Consider the following 16,826-nt stretch of genomic DNA (forward strand, 5'->3'; position numbering starts at 1 on the left):
GAAAAACTATAAAAAAAAGTTTCAGAAAATGTTACTTTTTATGGTGGACTTCAAATTTGTTCTCAAATAAATTTTGCTGGCACACAACTTTAAGTGCATTTGAACTCACTAATGATATAACTAATTTTAGCCTTAATTCCCAGTAAAATTTTTCTTCCTCTCCCCCTTTTTTTAGCTGCCTAGATATGTATACATAAGTTATATCAATATATTTAGCCATTATGTGACTCATATCTGACATATATAATCATTTTTTAACTTGCATGCTTCATCTCACATTCTCAGTACTTTCTGAGCTAGTGGGTGAAGACTAGCTGCTCATCATGTCTGCACTTAACATAAACATAGAAACAGAAGATTATGTTCCCTAAGGCTGGGTTCACACCTGAGCGTTTTACAGCGCGTTCCTACGCGCTGTAAAACGCTCAACAAGGAGAAACCAATGATTCCCTATGGGAATGGTTCACACCTGGGCGTTTTACAGCGCGTACGATCGCTGGGCGTTTTGACGCGCGTTTGTGGCCATAGGACACTGTAGTCAATCACACAAACGCGCGTCAAACGCGCGTTTACTATTACAAAAAACGCGCATAAAAATGCGCGACAAAAACGCGCGTAAAACGCGCGTTTGCGCAACGCTCAGGTGTGAACCCAGCGTAACTCTCACTCACCAAGAATCACTCAGAAGCACCATATGCAACATTTTAGAGAAGTACTGAGCAGTTTAAATGTGACGATTGTCTCTTTTGCTCTCTCTTCATAGCTTTTTTTTTTTAAGATTCGGGTGAAGTTTTCAAATTTTAGAATCAATTTACTCTTTAGTTTGAACAAGATGAATGACACATTTCAGAGAGAAAGTTAGTTTAGAAATTGAGGGGAGAAATTTGATGACATTGACATTGTCAGTACAATTATGATGATACCAGATTTATATTGTTTTTATTAGGTTATACTGCTTAAACAATTAAAACACTTTTTTTTTTAAATAAAAAAAAAAAAATTTCTGCCACCACATTCCAAGCCCCATAACATTTTTATTTTTCCATCAGTGTAACAGTACAAGGTCTTCTTTTTTGCTAAACAGCTTATAGTGTATATTGGCATAATTTTTGTTTTACTATTTTTGTATTGGCAGGTGACATTTGTGATATTGTGTTTTAGGGTTTTTCTTACTGTATATACTGCTACTGATACATAATTTATTACGGTCATATAGATGTGAAATACCTTTTTTCTATTAATAATACATTGCAAAAGTATTACATTGCAATTTTTTCTGTTAAACAACTTATGTGCTATGGTCAGTACTGACTGCAGCTTATTAGGGTTCAAGCAGCTAATTATTCATAGAAATGTAATTAGATGAGCGTATGATCATTTTCTCATTCATTTTTTTTTTTTTTAAAAAGACTCTTTCATATGTGACAATAAGAGAACAGTTGTACTCTACAATTGATATGGGGGGAAATAACATAACAAGTTAAGTTCATTCCTTTCCCTGGGATGATCGCAATCTGAACAGAGACAAGGGGAAGATCTTTAAAGAGGACCTTTCATTACAATAAAAAAATCTAAACTAAGTATGCTGACATGGAGAGCGGCGCCCAGGGAACTCCCTGCACTTACTATTATCCCTGGGCGCCGCTCCGTTCTCCCGGTATAGGCTCCGGTATCTTCAGATTTTGGGCTCAACTGGGATGAGCCTGCTCTTGTTCTCCTGGGCGTCTCCTTCTCCCAGGCTGGAGCGCTGGCCAATCGCAGAGCTCAGCTCATAGACTGAGAAGGAGACGCCCAGGAGAACAAGAGCAGGCTCATCCTAGTTGAGCCAAAAATCTGAAGATACCGCAGCCTATACCTGGGAGAACAGAGCGGCGCCCAGGGATAATAGTAAGTGCAGGGAGATCCCTGGGCGCCGCTCTCCATGTCAGCATACTTAGTTTAGATTTTTTATTGTAATGAAAGGTCCTCTTTAAGTGTCCTCCTCCCAGTCCTCTCCAGTCCTAATTATCTTACTCAACCAAAGCTATAGTGAGAGTTGGAAGTACTATAAATGCAGTTCTCACTTTATCCTCCTGCAATTCAGCTAGCTGACAGCTAGAGTTGATTAAGGTCTTTTTTTAAAGACCACATGATGTGGCTGTTGACGTGGCATGGTTTGGCCTGAGATTCAACCCTCGGAAGCGGTCCAGCTCTGTACCGCACAACCTTAAGCCTTTAAAACAATATTGTCCTGTTCTGCTTGATTGAATAATGCGTGTGTTGGTGGTAGTGGGGTTAACATGTTTAATTATATAAATGTAATAAATTGATACACAGCTACAATGATGCAATCCTAAATAACCACATAAAGCCAAATTGTACTAATGACATTTCTTTCTTTTTTTTTTTTTTGCAGGTGTGTTTGCATTCGGTCTGTTTGCAACAGACATTTTTGTAAATGCAGGCCAAGTAGTGACAGGCAACCTCACTCCCTATTTCTTAACTGTGTGTAAACCAAATTACACTGGAACAGACTGTCTGGCCCATCACCAGTTTATCAGCAATGGAAATATCTGCACTGGTGATCCTGAAGTGACTGAGAAGGCCAGGAGGTCATTCCCATCCAAGCATGCTGCTTTAAGTATTTACTCTGCATTATATGCAACAGTAAGTGAAATATCATACTAAATTCTGTCCCTTTTTTTGCAATTGTGCTGAAAATGCCGTCCCTTTATGAATCAGAAGGCTTTTTGTAATAATGTCTATTGTAATGAGCTTAATGTGCCCCAAATTTCTAATAAATCATTTTTCTTCTGCATTTTTTCTTCTGTAGTAAAGGTACTAATTATTTTAAAATACAAACCAAATTCCCAAAAAGTTGGGACACTAAACAAATTGTAAATACAAACTGAATGCAATGATGTGGAGATGGCAAATGTCAATATTTTATTTGTAATAGAACGTAGATGACAGATCAAACGTTTAATCCGAGTAAATGTATCATTTTAAAGGAAAAATACGTTGATTAAAATTTTCATGGTGTCAACAAATCCCCAAAAAGTTGGGACAAGTAGCAATAAGAGGCTGGAAAAAGTAAATTTGAGCATAACGAAGAGCTGGAAGACCAATTAACACTAATTAGGTCAATTGGCAACATGATTGGGTATAAAAAGAGCTTCTCAGAGTGGCAGTGTCTCTCAGAAGCCAAGATGGGTAGAGGATCACCAATTCCCACAATGTTGCGCAGAAAGATAGTGGAGCAATATCAGAAAGGTGTTACCCAGCGAAAAATTGCAAAGACTTTGCATCTATCATCATCAACTGTGCATAACATCATCCGAAGATTCTGAGAATCTGGAACAATCTCTGTGCGTAAGGGTCAAGGCCGTAAAACCATACTGGATGCCCGTGATCTCCGGGCCCTTAAACGACACTGCACCACAAACAGGAATGCTACTGTAAAGGAAATCACAGAATGGGCTCAGGAATACTTCCAGAAACCATTGTCAGTGAACACAATCCACCATGCCATCCGCCGTTGCCAGCTGAAACTCTACAGTGCAAAGAAGAAGCCATTTCTAAGCAAGATCCACAAGCTCAGGCGTTTTCACTGGGCCAGGGATCATTTAAAATGGAGTGTGGCAAAATGGAAGACTGTTCTGTGGTCAGACGAGTCACGATTCGAAGTTCTTTTTGGAAATCTGGGACGCCTTGTCATCCGGACCAAAAAGGAGAAGGACGACCCAAGTTGTTATCAACGCTCAGTTCAGAAGCCTGCATCTCTGATGGTATGGGGTTGCATGAGTGCGTGTGGCATGGGCAGCTTGCATGTCTGGAAAGGCACCATCAATGCAGAAAAATATATTCAGGTTCTAGAACAACATATGCTCCCATCCAGACGTTATCTCTTTCAGGGAAGACCCTGCATTTTTCAACAAGATAATGCCAAACCACATTCTGCATCAATCACAACATCATGGCTGCGTAGGAGAAGGATCCGGGTACTGAAATGGCCAGTCTGCAGTCCAGATCTTTCACCTGTAGAGAACATTTGGCGCATCATAAAGAGGAAGGTGCAACAAAGAAGGCCCAAGACGATTGAACAGTTAGAGGCCTGTATTAGACAAGAATGGGAGAGCATTCCTATTTCTAAACTTGAGAAACTGGTCTCCTCGGTCCCCAGACGTCTGTTGGGTGTTGTAAGAAGAAGGGGAGATGCCACACAGTGGTGAAAATGGCCTTGTCCCAACTTTTTGGGGATTTGTTGACACCATGAAATTCTGATTCAACATATTTTTCCCTTAAAATTGTACATTTTCTCAGTTTCAACTTTTGTTCCGTGATTTATGTTCTATTCTGAATAAAATTTTAGAAGTTGGCACCTCCACATCATTGCATTCAGTTTTTATTCACGATTTGTATAGTGTCCCAACTTTTTTGGAATCCGGTTTGTAAATATATATATATATATTTTTTTAAACCTTTATTTTTATATTTTTTTCCAATAATAAACAATATACAAATATATGGGAAAGAAGAAACAAAACATATATATCTTTCATATCTCCCGATATAAATCCAATTACAAAAGATATATAAATATGGCGCAATAATCTATTAAGACCTGTTGCCGTATAAAAATAAAGTACCCAGCAGGATAGTACTAATTTATCTTCTCCCATACACAACTCTGTTCCCACCCCCCCTCCCTTATCCCCCCCCCCCCCCTCCCCGAGCCGGGCCACGGCTGTCACAGAGGAAATGGGCGCATCTCGCCCTCATTTAGGCAATGTACTAAAGGATTAATCCATATTTGCCTTTTATGCAATTTATGCAATTGTATGCGGGTGCCTGTCAAAATAATTGGAATATTGACTATTGAATTTTACTTTGGGATTATTTGACGATCAATTCCACTCCAATAGTATAACTTACAACTATATCCGGCGTTTCTCTCCTTAATATAGCTCAAATTCTTTAACTCTTTGCATTAGTCTTTCCCATACTTGTATTGTAGGGGCCCTATCTGACATCCAGTTCTTAAGAATTGATACCTTGGCCAATAGGAGTCCTTTCAACCACCAAATCTGTTCACGTTTTAGTGCTTTATGTTTAAACTCCGGGGGGAAAAGTCAGAGTATAGCAGTTTCAATAGTTACAGAGGGACTATTTACAGTTGTTGACCCCATATGTTGAAATATCTTTTGCCAGAAAATCTTAATAACCGGACAGCTCCATAGCATATGGACGTATCCGGCATCAGGGAGGGACTTTTAAAATATTTTAATACTGTATTTTTATAGATGAGGTATGTAAAGATGAGCAAATTGAAGTTGACAAAGTGGAATTCGATCCGAATTTCAGGAAAAATTTAATTCGCACCGAATCCAAATTTTCTCACGCTTTGTGGTAACGAATCACACTTTTTCCTAAAATGGCTGTTGCACGTGTTAGGACATGGAGCAAGGAACTCTAGGAACGAGGGATCACCCACAATGCCATGCATGCAGCCAATCAGCAGCCAGCTAACCCTGTGATGACACAGCCCTATAAATAGCCTCAGCCATCTTGGATTCAGCCATTTTCCACTGCAGGAAGAGACGTCAGCAGGCACTAGGGACAGTGCTAGGAAAGACGTTAAAACTTTTATTTTGCTGTATAAAAGTTCAGGGAAAGGATAGGGAGGAATCCTTCTACAGTATTGAAGCAGAACAGGGTTGAGTAGGGGAGGTTACAGCCTGGGTAATAGGAACAATCCTATTACACCTTATTGCACTGATTGCGGATCCAAATTTCCATTATACACCTCTGTAATTCCAGCAAACCGTTCTTGTTATTGGGATGCAAGTGTTGTTGATACAGCCATTAACAGGGTTTATTACAAGGAAATACAGACGTGGACAAAATTGTTGGTACCCTTTGGTCAATGAAAGAAAAAGTCACAATGGTCACAGAAATAACTTTAATCTGACAAAAGTAATAATAAATTAAAATTCTATAAATGTTAACCAATGAAAGTCAGACATTGTTTTTCAACCATGCTTCAACAGAATTATGTAAAAAAATAAACTCATGAAACAGGCATGGACAAAAATGATGGTACCCCTAGAAAACACAGAACATAATGTGACCAAAGGGACATGTTAATTCAAGGTGTGTCCACTAATTAGCATCACAGGTGTCTACAACCTTGTAATCAGCCATTGGGCCTATATATATGGCTCCAGGTAATCACTGTGTTGTTTGGTGATATGGTGTGTACCACACTCGACATGGACCAGAGGAAGCAAAGGAAAGAGCTGTCTCAAGAGATCAGAAAGAAAATTATAGACAAGCATGTTAAAGGTAAAGGCTATAAGACCATCTCCAAGCAACTAGATGTTCCTGTGAGTACAGTTGCACATATTATTCATAAGTTTAAGATCCATGGGACTGTAGCCAACCTCCCTGGACGTGGCCGCAGGAGGAAAATTGATGACAAATCTAAGAGACGGATAATCCGAATGGTAACAAAAGAGCCTAGAAAGACTTCTAAAGAGATTCAAGGTGAACTTCATGCTCAAGGAACATCAGTGTCAGATCGCACCATCCGTCGTTGTTTGAGCCAAAGTGGACTACATGGGAGACGACCAAGGAGGACACCATTGTTGAAAACGAATCATAAAAAAGCAAGACTGGAATATGCCAAACTACATGTTGACAAGCCACAAAGCTTCTGGGAGAATGTCCTGTGGACAGATGAGACAAAAATCGAAGTTTTTGCCAAGGCACATCAGCTGTATGTTCACAGACGAAAAAATGAAGCATATCAAGAAAAGAACACTGTCCCTACTGTGAAACATGGAGGAGGCTCTGTTATGTTCTGGGGCTGCTTTGCTGCGTCTGGCACAGGGTGTCTTGAATCTGTGCAGGGTACAATGAAATCTCAAGACTATCAAGGAATTCTAGAGAGAAATGTACTAGCCAGTGTCAGAAAGCTTGGTCTCAGTCGCAGGTCATGGGTCTTGCAACAGGACAATGACCCAAAACACACCGCTAAAAACACCCAAGAATGGCTAAGAGGAAAAAATTGGACTATTCTAAAGTGGCCTTCTATGAGCCCTGACCTCAATCCTATTGAGCATCTTTGGAAGGAGCTGAAACATGCAGTCTGGAAAAGGCACCCTTCAAACCGGACACAACTGGAGCAGTTTGCTCATGAGGAGTGGGCCAAAATACCTGCTGAGAGGTGCAGATGTCTCATTGACAGTTACAGGAAGCGTTTGATTGCAGTGATTGCCTCAAAAGGTTGCGCAACAAAATATTAAGTTAGGGGTACCATCATTTTTGTCCATGCCTGTTTCATGAGTTTATTTTTTTACATAATTCTGTTGAAGCATGGTTGAAAAACAATGTCTGACTTTCATTGGTTAACATTTATAGAATTTTAATTTATTATTACTTTTGTCAGATTAAAGTTATTTCTGTGACTTTTTCTTTCATTGACCAAAGGGTACCAACAATTTTGTCCACGTCTGTATGTCTACGTCTTATTTGCCCTTGTGCGGTGCTGTTATATGTTCTAAAGCATTTTTTGCCTTGTATTAATGGGAAAAAGGGGCTTATCAGCCGTTGTGTGGTGAAGTGAGAAAATGACAGCCCTTTTTGGAATGTATTAGTGGCAAAAAAATATATATTTGACGTTCATCAGTGCAGTTATATGTTCTAAAGCCCTTTTTAGCATGTATTAGTGCCAAAAATATATATATTATTTGCCGTTCAGTGGTGCAGTTATATGTTCTAAAGCCTTTTGTGGAGTGTATAACTAGAAAAAAGTAAGGACCTATTTGCCGTTCAGCGGTGCAGTGATATGTTCTAAAGCCCTTTTTGGAGTGTATTAGTGGCAAAAAAATATATAATATTTGCCATAAAGCGGTGCAGTTATATGTTCTAAAGCCCTTTTTAATGTGTATTAGTGTCACAGGAAAAAGTATTTGCCGTTGTGTGGTGAAGTGACAAAATTAAAGCTCTTTTTGGCATGTATTAGTGGATAAAAATATATATTTGCCGTACAGCAGTGCAGTTATGTTATAAAGCCCTTTTTTATTCTAGTGGCAAAAAAAATCTAAAATTTGCCGTTCAGCGGTGCAGTTTTTTGGGGTGTTTTAATTTCCTTTTTATTTATTTATTTGATCTAACAGTATGTCACAGGGGAGTGGTAGAGGCCTAAATGTTTCTGGCGCAGGCACAGGTCGCAGCAGAGTAAGGGGTGTGGTAGCAGGAGTCTCCGTGAGAGGCCTCAGCTCCCAGTGTCATCTAGCGGTCGTGTAAGAACCAGCAACCCAGTGGTTCTTGAAGAGTGGACTCGGTCATCCCTTTCGTCCTAAGTGACATCAGACACCCCCCGACAAGAGTCGGAGGGTTCGTCAGACACAACCTTTAGTTGGCATGTCCCAGGAGCAGGCCCTGTGCCCTCACCTGTCCTCAACCTGCCTCTGTCCTTTTCTGCTTCCTCAGCCAGAGAAATATCATATGCTCTGGGCTTAGCTCCACTATACAGTGAGGAGGAGCTACTGGAGGACAGTCAGCAGCTACTGGCCAGCCAAGATGTGGAGGAGACATCCGCCACTTCCTCTGGTAGGCGGGCAAGTAGTGATGAGGAGAATGGTGTGGGAGCTGGTGTTGCGAGCAGTCAGGTTTCTGACCCAGAGACCGTTGAGGAGGACATCAGTGACATACAGACAGTACTCGATGATGATGATGTAGCTGATCGTACTTGGAAGCCAGGTGAATTAGGGGCTTCATCATCATCGGGAGAAGAGGGTGGCAGCTTGCTCGTGAGGCAGCGTCAAAGCCAGCAAGTTGCTAGCATGGCCGTGAGTCAGCAGGGTGGCAGCAGTGGGAGGTCGGGAACCAAACGTGCCCGGGGTAACCACCTCCTTCGCAGGAGCCTACCTGCCTGGAAAGTAGTAGTGCAGGGGTTCACGGAGGCAGTGGTAGTAGTCAGTCAGTGTGGAGTGTTGGGGGTAAAATCACCTACTCGGTGGTGTGGCAGTTTTTTGTTAAGCCGCCGGAGGAGGTGAACATGGCCATTTGTAGAATCTGTGGGCAGAAGATGAAGCGTGGCCAGGGTGCCAATGTTGGCACTGTGGCCCTGCGTCAACATATGCAGCATCACCATAAAGTGCCCTGGGAGAACCGTGGCTCAGATGTGGTTGTCCAGCCTGCTGCAGCAACCGCTGCATCACCCAGTGGTACTCACCCGGTTTCAGGCAGTCGAGGCTCCATCACCTCAGCCAAAGGGAGCTGACTATCCATCCCATCATCTGCTGGACCTGATGCTCATGCCCCTCCTTCTACTCCTTGTCAGTCATTCCATTAGCAATCGATCAACGAAGCGATTGCCAAGAGACAACAGTATGCGTGCACTCATCCAACGGCGCAAAAGATGAATGTGCTCCTGTCCAAGTTGCTGGTGCTGCAGTCACTCCCTTTCCAAGTAGTGTACTTTGCACCTTTCAGAGAACTGATGGCTTTTGCCGAGCCGAGGTGGAGAGTCCGAAGCCATCATTTCTTTGCCAAAAAGGCATTACCAGCCATGGCCTATGTAGAACAGAATGTGGGCCAGTGCTTGAGCCTATCAGTGTCTGCCAAAGTGCATGGCAGCACCGACGTGTGGAGCTGTAACTAAGGTCAGGGACAATACATGTCCTTTACGGCCCACCGGGTTAATGTGGTTCCTGCACAGCCACACCAGCTACTTGGCAAGGTGACTCTGCTTCCGCTTCCACGTTTTCATGCCGTTGGTCCTGCGACAATGTCCGCCTCTCCCTCCCCATCTTCCACCGTGTCCTCAGCCTCCACTGCAGGGACAATTCACAATGCCCCTCCAGCATACCACATGTGCAGGGCACGGCAGTCTCATGCTGTTCTGCACCTGGTTTGCCTGGGTGAACAGAGTTACAAAGGGGAGGAACTGCTCCGTGTCCTTCATCGAGAAATCAAATCCTGCCTTTCTCCATGGTGTCGGCGCTGCATCCAAGATGGCTGAGCCATGCGCTCTGCATGACACATGTGTCAAATCTGTTGTCAAGCGGTCTCTGAAGTCTTCCACCCATCTGCAAGACATCCTCAAAATGGCCAGGAAACTTTGTATGCACTTCAGTCACTCGTACAACGCAAAGCACACCCTCCTTGAGCTGCAGCGGCAGAACAGCATACTCCAACATAGGCTGATATGTGACGTTTCCATCCGTTAAAATTCCACCCTCCATATGTTGGACCACCTATACGAAAAGAGAAAGGCCATAAACGATTTCTTGATGATCCAAGCGGACAGGAGGTGTCCTCTGTGTAACTTGGATGTGAGCAAGTGGCAGATCATTCGTGACACCTGCCATTTGCTCAGGCCCTTTGAGGGCGCCATGTTATTTGTCAGTCGCCAGTCATTCCACTGCTTCATGTCCTAGAACAGATGCTGGTAAATCTGACTGGAGAAATGGCGCCTAGATCTCATGGACACATGAGCCCTGTGGGTGCTGAACTGGAGGAGGATATTGAAGCACAAGCAATGTGTAGCAAAATGGGTTGTTTTTTTACACTGGTGACAGGAGAGGAGGAGCAGGAGCAGCCAGAGGAACTACAGGGGGATGAGGAAGACGAGGCAGAGGACCCTTGCGTAGTGACAGCCAAATTGTCACCATTCGGCAGAGAGATGACTTCTGGCTCTCCACCTTGTTGGACCCTTGCTACCAGTCCAAAATGGGGGCCTTTTTTACACCCGCTGAGAGGGAGGACAAACTAAACTACTATAGAGACATCCTATGCAGTCAGTTGGCCACTGCCTATTTGCGCCATCGTCCATCCTCTTGCAGGTCTGACCGGCAAAGACCTCTGCACTGAGGTTTCTCTGCCATGGCTGCTGTGGCAGGGTGGGGGGTAGGAGCAGTTCCAGCTCCATCAGCAGCAACTCTAGAGTCGCTGATGAGCAGCTTTCTTCACCCACCAAATGAAGAAACTACTAACCAGCAGCAGTTAGACTTGGAGCAGGACCTGAACCAGCAGGTGGTGGTATATTTGGAGAGCACCCTGCCACCCCACATTGAAGATCCGCTGGAATACTGGGCAGCCAAACTGGATTTGTGGTCGGAACTGGCAGAATTTGCCCTGAAAAAGCTGTCCTACCCAGCCAGTAGTGTGGCATCAGAGCGGGTGTTTAGTGCGGCGAGGGCCATAGTTACCCCAAGAAGAACTTGCCTGTTCACTCAAAATGTGGAGAGACTGACCTTTGTCAAGATGAATCAGGCGTGGATCAGCTAGGATTTCTGTCATGGTTTGAATCTCTCTGTGACAATGGCCACACCCATCTGCCTCCCAGCCAAGCTCTTGAACTAATCTCTGCTTACCTCATTTGCATAGCCAATCAGAGGAGGATCTCTCGCAGCAAGGCCTGGAAATGCAACATTCTGACAGCCCTCTGTGATGCTGGTAACATGTCCACCATTTTGTGTTTGTACCGGGGGTCTAAGTACGTTGCCACCCAGTACTGGTCCTTGCCCTTTATGCTTTTTATATGGGGGTCCCTTTTTCAAACACTGTAGCATGAAGGTCCCCATTTGCACTAAATTGGAGGCGGTGGAGCGGAAAGGCTCCTGCTCATCACCCAGGAGAATGTCCTCCTCGGTCTACTCCCCCCATCCACGGACAACATCAGGGTTCCCCGAAAAGTTTAAAGCCTGCTCTTCTTGCTCCTTCTCCTCCTCCCCTCAGCCACCATCCTCCTCTGACTCCTCTTCAGACTTCTGCTGACTTGTCTCAGATGGAGTAGCCCCCCCTGGGAATTCATTCAGCATTGCAACTTCCTCATCTTCCAGCTCCTGCTCCTCGATGGCTTGATCAATGACACAACGTAATGCACGCTCCAGAAATAAGGTGTAAGGTACGATGTCACTGATGGTGCCCTGGCTGCGACTGACCAGTTTGGTGATCTCATCAAATGGCCACAGAAGTCTGTATGCATTGCGCATGAGCAGCCACTGGCACGGTCAAAAGAAACCAAGCTCCCCAGAACCTGTCCTGCTGCAGAGTTCGTACAAGTAGTCGTTAACGGCAGGTTTCTGCTGGAGCAGCCTATCAAGCATATACAAGGTGGAGTTCCAGTGCGTCGGGCAGTCACAAATCAGATGTCTGACGGGCATTTGTTGTCGCTGTTGAACATCAGCAAGGTGAGCGATGGCCGTGTAAGATCTTCTAAAATCACCAGATATTTTCCTGGCCTGCTGCAAGACGTCCTGGACCTCGGGGTATTTAGCAACGAATCGCTGCACGACATTCAGGACGTGTGCCATGCACGGCATGTGTGTCATTTTGCCCTGTTTCTGCACCCCTGGCAGATTTGCACCGTTGTCGCACACCACTTTAACAACTGTCAAATTGAGCGGGGTTAGCCACTGATCGGCCTATGACCGCATAGCTGAAAGCAGTGCAGGACTGGTGTGGCTCTTGGCTTCCAGGCACAACAGCGACAGCACAGCATGGCAACATCTCACCTGGCACATCAAATAGGTTCTGGGGAGCTTGGGGGTGCAGCAGAAGAGGCGGAAGCAGTGGAAAAGGAGGAGTCAGCCGAGGAGGAGACGGAGGATGCAATCCGTGGTGGTAACACCAAATCCACAGGGGTACCACGGGTTACATGATTGACGGCCGTCGGAAGGTTCACCCAGTGGGCAGTAAAAGTTATGTACCTTCCCTGCTCGTGTTTGCTAGACCATGTGTCTGTGGTCAGATGTATCTAGGCACCAACACTGTGTGCCAGAGATATATTAACTTGCCGCTGAACGTGGCCATATAGCTCTGGGATGCCCTTCTGGGAGAAACATTTCCTTTTGGGGACCTTCCATTGCAGTGTGCCAATGGCCACAAATTTTCTAAAGGCATCCGAGTCCACCAATTTAAATGGCAGTAGTTGGCGGGATAGCAGTTCCGATAAGCCAGCGTTCAGCCATTGGGCAAGAGGATTATCCGGCGTCATCATTTTTTTTACGCTCGAAAATTTGGGCCACGGAAGCCTGCCTTTTGCCAGATGAATGCAACGCCGGCATGGTGGAAAGTGGAGTGGAGGACAAATGGGAGGAGAAAGGAGAAGGATAAAAGGCAGGACATGGAGTGCCGGGAGTGTGGCTTTGTGGGTTCTGACAGTGTTGCTCCCACTGGGCTCGGTGATGGGAGGCCAGGTGCCTTCTTAAAACTTATGTGTTGACAGCACAGGCTGCAGATGGCAACACTATTATCAGCAGCTGACACATTAAAAAAAGCCCACACTGCGGAGCCATGTGCCGGCATACTGGGAGCGCAAGATGGGACCGTTCATGGTGGATGGCTCACTCCAGATACATTTACAGTCTGCTTTTTGCCTCCTGTGCACTGCAAGTTTTGCCTGCTTCTCCTCCCTATCTGCAGCTCCGGCTTTCCCTCTGAACTCCCCTTCTCTTCCTCTCTTGTGGGCATCCACGTGAAGTCCATCGACACGTCATCATCGTCACCTTCACCCCACTGACATTAGAGATCTTGGAGTAGGCATCAACAACGGGGACCTTGGGCTGATCAGACCGCTGGATGGTGGCCGTTGCTACCTCCTCTTTTTCATCCGATGCCAAGAATGGCTGCACATCGGTAAGGTCTGGGAATGGATGGGAAAATAATTCCTCTGACTCAAGGGGAGGGGCTATGGTGGTGGTGATGGTGTCTTTGGGGGTGCACACAGCAGAGAGTGAGGAGGGTGCAGATATAGAGGATGAAGAGGGTGCAGAAGCGGAAGGCTGAGTGAGCCACTCAACCAACTATGGTGCGCCCTTTGAAGTTATCGCACGCGTCTTCTCCAACTTCCCACTTAGGCTCCGGCCTGGTGCACCTACCTGACCCCTACTATCCCTGCGGAACGGTTTGCCTCTTCCTCTGCCTGACATTTTCTAAATGACCCTCTGCCTAAATCCGTAGAGAAGAGCAGTATTTGTGGAAGAAGGTATATTGCGCCCCTTAATCAGTATTTTGTGGAAAAAGTTATATAGCAATAGCACCCCTCAATCAGTATTTAATGTAAATTGGTATATAGCACCTCTCAATCAGTATTTGGCGGTAACAGGTATATAGCACCGCTCAATCAGCAATTGGCTAAAACAGGTATATGGCACCTCTCAATCAGTATTTTGTGGAAGCATGTGTATCGCAGCCCTCAACAGTATTTGGTGGAAGAAGGTATATAGCAATAGTACCCCTAAATCAGTATTTTTTGGAAGAAAGTATATGGCACCCCTCAATCAGTATTTTGTGGAAGCAGGTTTATCGCAGTCCTCAATCAGTATTTGCTGGATGAAGGTATATAGCAATAGCACCCCTCAATCAGTATTTTGTGGAAGAAGGTATATAGCACTAGCACCCCTCAATCAGTATTTTGCGGAAACAGGTATATGACACCCCTCAATCAGTATTTTGTGGAAGCAGGTGTATCGCAGCCCTCAATCAGTATTTGGTGGAAGAAGGTATATAGCATTCCTCAATCAGTATTTTGGCGGTATCTGGTATATAGCACCCCTCAATCAGTATTTGGCAGAAACAGGTATAAAGCACCCCTTAATCAGGATTTTGTGAAAGAAGGTATATGGCTCCCCTCAATCAGTATTTGGCGGAAACAGGAATATGGCACCCCTCAATCAGTATTTTGTGGAAGCAGGTGTATCGCTTCCCTCAATCTGTATTTGGTGGTAGAAAGTATATACCACCCCTCAATCAGTATTTGGCGGAAAAAGGTGTATAGCACCCCTCAATCAGTATTTGGCGGAAACAGGTATATGGCACCTCTCAATCAGTATTTTGTGGAAGCAGGCGTATCGCAGCCCTTAATCAGTATTTGGTGGAAGAAGGTATATAGCAACAGCACTCCACAATCAGTATTTGGCGGAAACAGTTATATAGAACCCCTTTATCAGTATTTAACAGAAACACCGCTGAATCAGAATTTTGTGGAAGAAGGCAGATTGCAGCCCTCAAGCAGTTTTTTGGGGGGCAACAGGTATATCACACCCATTGCAATTAGTTTCTCCAATGGCATTTGTCCCTCTATCTAGCTGCGGTATCACAGCAGAGCCGCACACAACTGCTGCACAATACAAATACACTATAATACAATTTCTATGTTAGAAAGTATATTATAAATATATCACACCCCTCTATATCACACCTATCGATAGCACACCTATACCAGTCCTTAAAAGGACTTTTGTGGCCCTATTAGCTAGTGTTTGGTGTCCCTAAGTGTCCCTGCTCCAAAATGCAACCTCTCCCTACACTGGCAAAACGTAAAATGGCTGCCAGATTGGGTTCTGTTATAGGGTTGGGCGTGTGTCCATGTGCTGAAACATCTCAATTGGCTGTCCTGTCCCACCTGATGGATGTGTCATGGGTCAAAGTTCGGCGCTATGCAAAAAAATATGGCATATGCGAATATCTCCATATGTTCGCATGTTCGGCGAATCGCGAACGAGCAAAGTTTTCCGCAAAACGACCGCCGGGCGATCTGCAAGGCTATCTCTACTTCTCATGCTGTTCCTACCCTCCCCACTTCATGACTGGGCCACTATTTTGCCTTTCGGCCTGGCTGACATCATCATTTATTTGACCCTTCTTCTGATCTGTCAGAAGGAAGGAAAAATGAGACGCACAACGGATCCTGTCTAACAGCTGTAAGGCGTGCATGACATGGTCCCTATTTTGCATCAGAATTGGCTTATGACTTGGTAGCCAAAAGCAGGAGTGGGTACAAAACACAGAAGACATGCAAATATTACATTCACGTGTCATCTCTGTTTTGGATCCACTCCTGTTTTTTGGGGGACTTTAGCAATACTGATGGATTACTGACCAAATGCTGACCGAGTGAAGTCGGATGCTCTGCAGACAGAATCAGTTTTTTTGGGGGGTCATTTTTCTGACGGATCAGAGGAAGGGCAATATAATCAGTTAAGTCAACACAAACTTACTGCTGACACCCTCTCCACTCTGTCTGGAGTCTCTACTTGTATAAGCTTTTAATAGAACAGGTTCTGGAGACATCTATGTGGAATCAGCTGACGACGGTGTAAAAGGAGTGCGCTTCTTCTTGGTGCTAACATTGACCTGTAAGGCTGAGTTCATACTTGAGTTATTTGGTCAGTTTTGGCCCCGTAACTGCGCAAATAAGTGAGGTGTGCAGTTATTCTAAGAGCGACACCTGTCATCTACATGTCATACTGACTAACAGTATTATTTCACTACCACAGCAGACTCCCTATGCGTGTTACTACAAGGCACAATGTTCTACACCACTATGAAGGCTCTCTGCAGCCAGGAAATAGCAGTTTTTTTAACGCAATTTGCCATGAATAAATTCGTATTGAACCACATTTTTTTGAAAAATTTGCCGAACCGGCCAAATCGAATTTTTTAGAAATTCACCCATCTCTAGAGGTATAAAAAGAAAACTGTGAACAGAAGTATAGATAAAATGACAGAGGAAAACTTTATTGAGGTTCATTCATGGAAATTGAGAGTTCACCTCTGTTCATTTCAGTATTGTTTACTTTATCACTTCAATCATATATTGCGTTTTTATTTTATCTTTAATTTATAACAATAACAAAATAACTCAGATTTCAAGAAAGTCTGTCTAACATCTGCAAAGCACTATTGCCCCCTAGTGTTTATCATTAGTATTGTAATATTAACATGTATAGCTAGGTAGCTACAAAAAATATAAATTAGAGGTAAGTTTTCATTGTGATATGATTCTGTGATTATTTCAGTAAATTGCGAGGGATAGCTGGGATACAGTAACT

At 44.1% G+C, this 16,826-nt stretch overlaps 1 protein-coding gene across 1 annotated transcript in view; it reads left to right on the top strand.

Moving 5' to 3' along the window:
* Nucleotides 1–16,826, top strand: part of LOC122932216 (phospholipid phosphatase-related protein type 1-like) — a 193,034-nt gene that overhangs the window by 144,635 nt on the left and 31,573 nt on the right. The window contains exon 5 of the mRNA XM_044286509.1: nt 2,396–2,646. Within this exon, the coding sequence (XP_044142444.1) occupies nt 2,396–2,646 (251 nt within the window). The remainder of the gene's footprint in view (nt 1–2,395; nt 2,647–16,826) is intronic.

The sequence above is a fragment of the Bufo gargarizans genome, chromosome 1 (genome assembly GCF_014858855.1).
Source record: "Bufo gargarizans isolate SCDJY-AF-19 chromosome 1, ASM1485885v1, whole genome shotgun sequence".
Taxonomy (NCBI): Eukaryota; Metazoa; Chordata; class Amphibia; order Anura; family Bufonidae; genus Bufo; species Bufo gargarizans.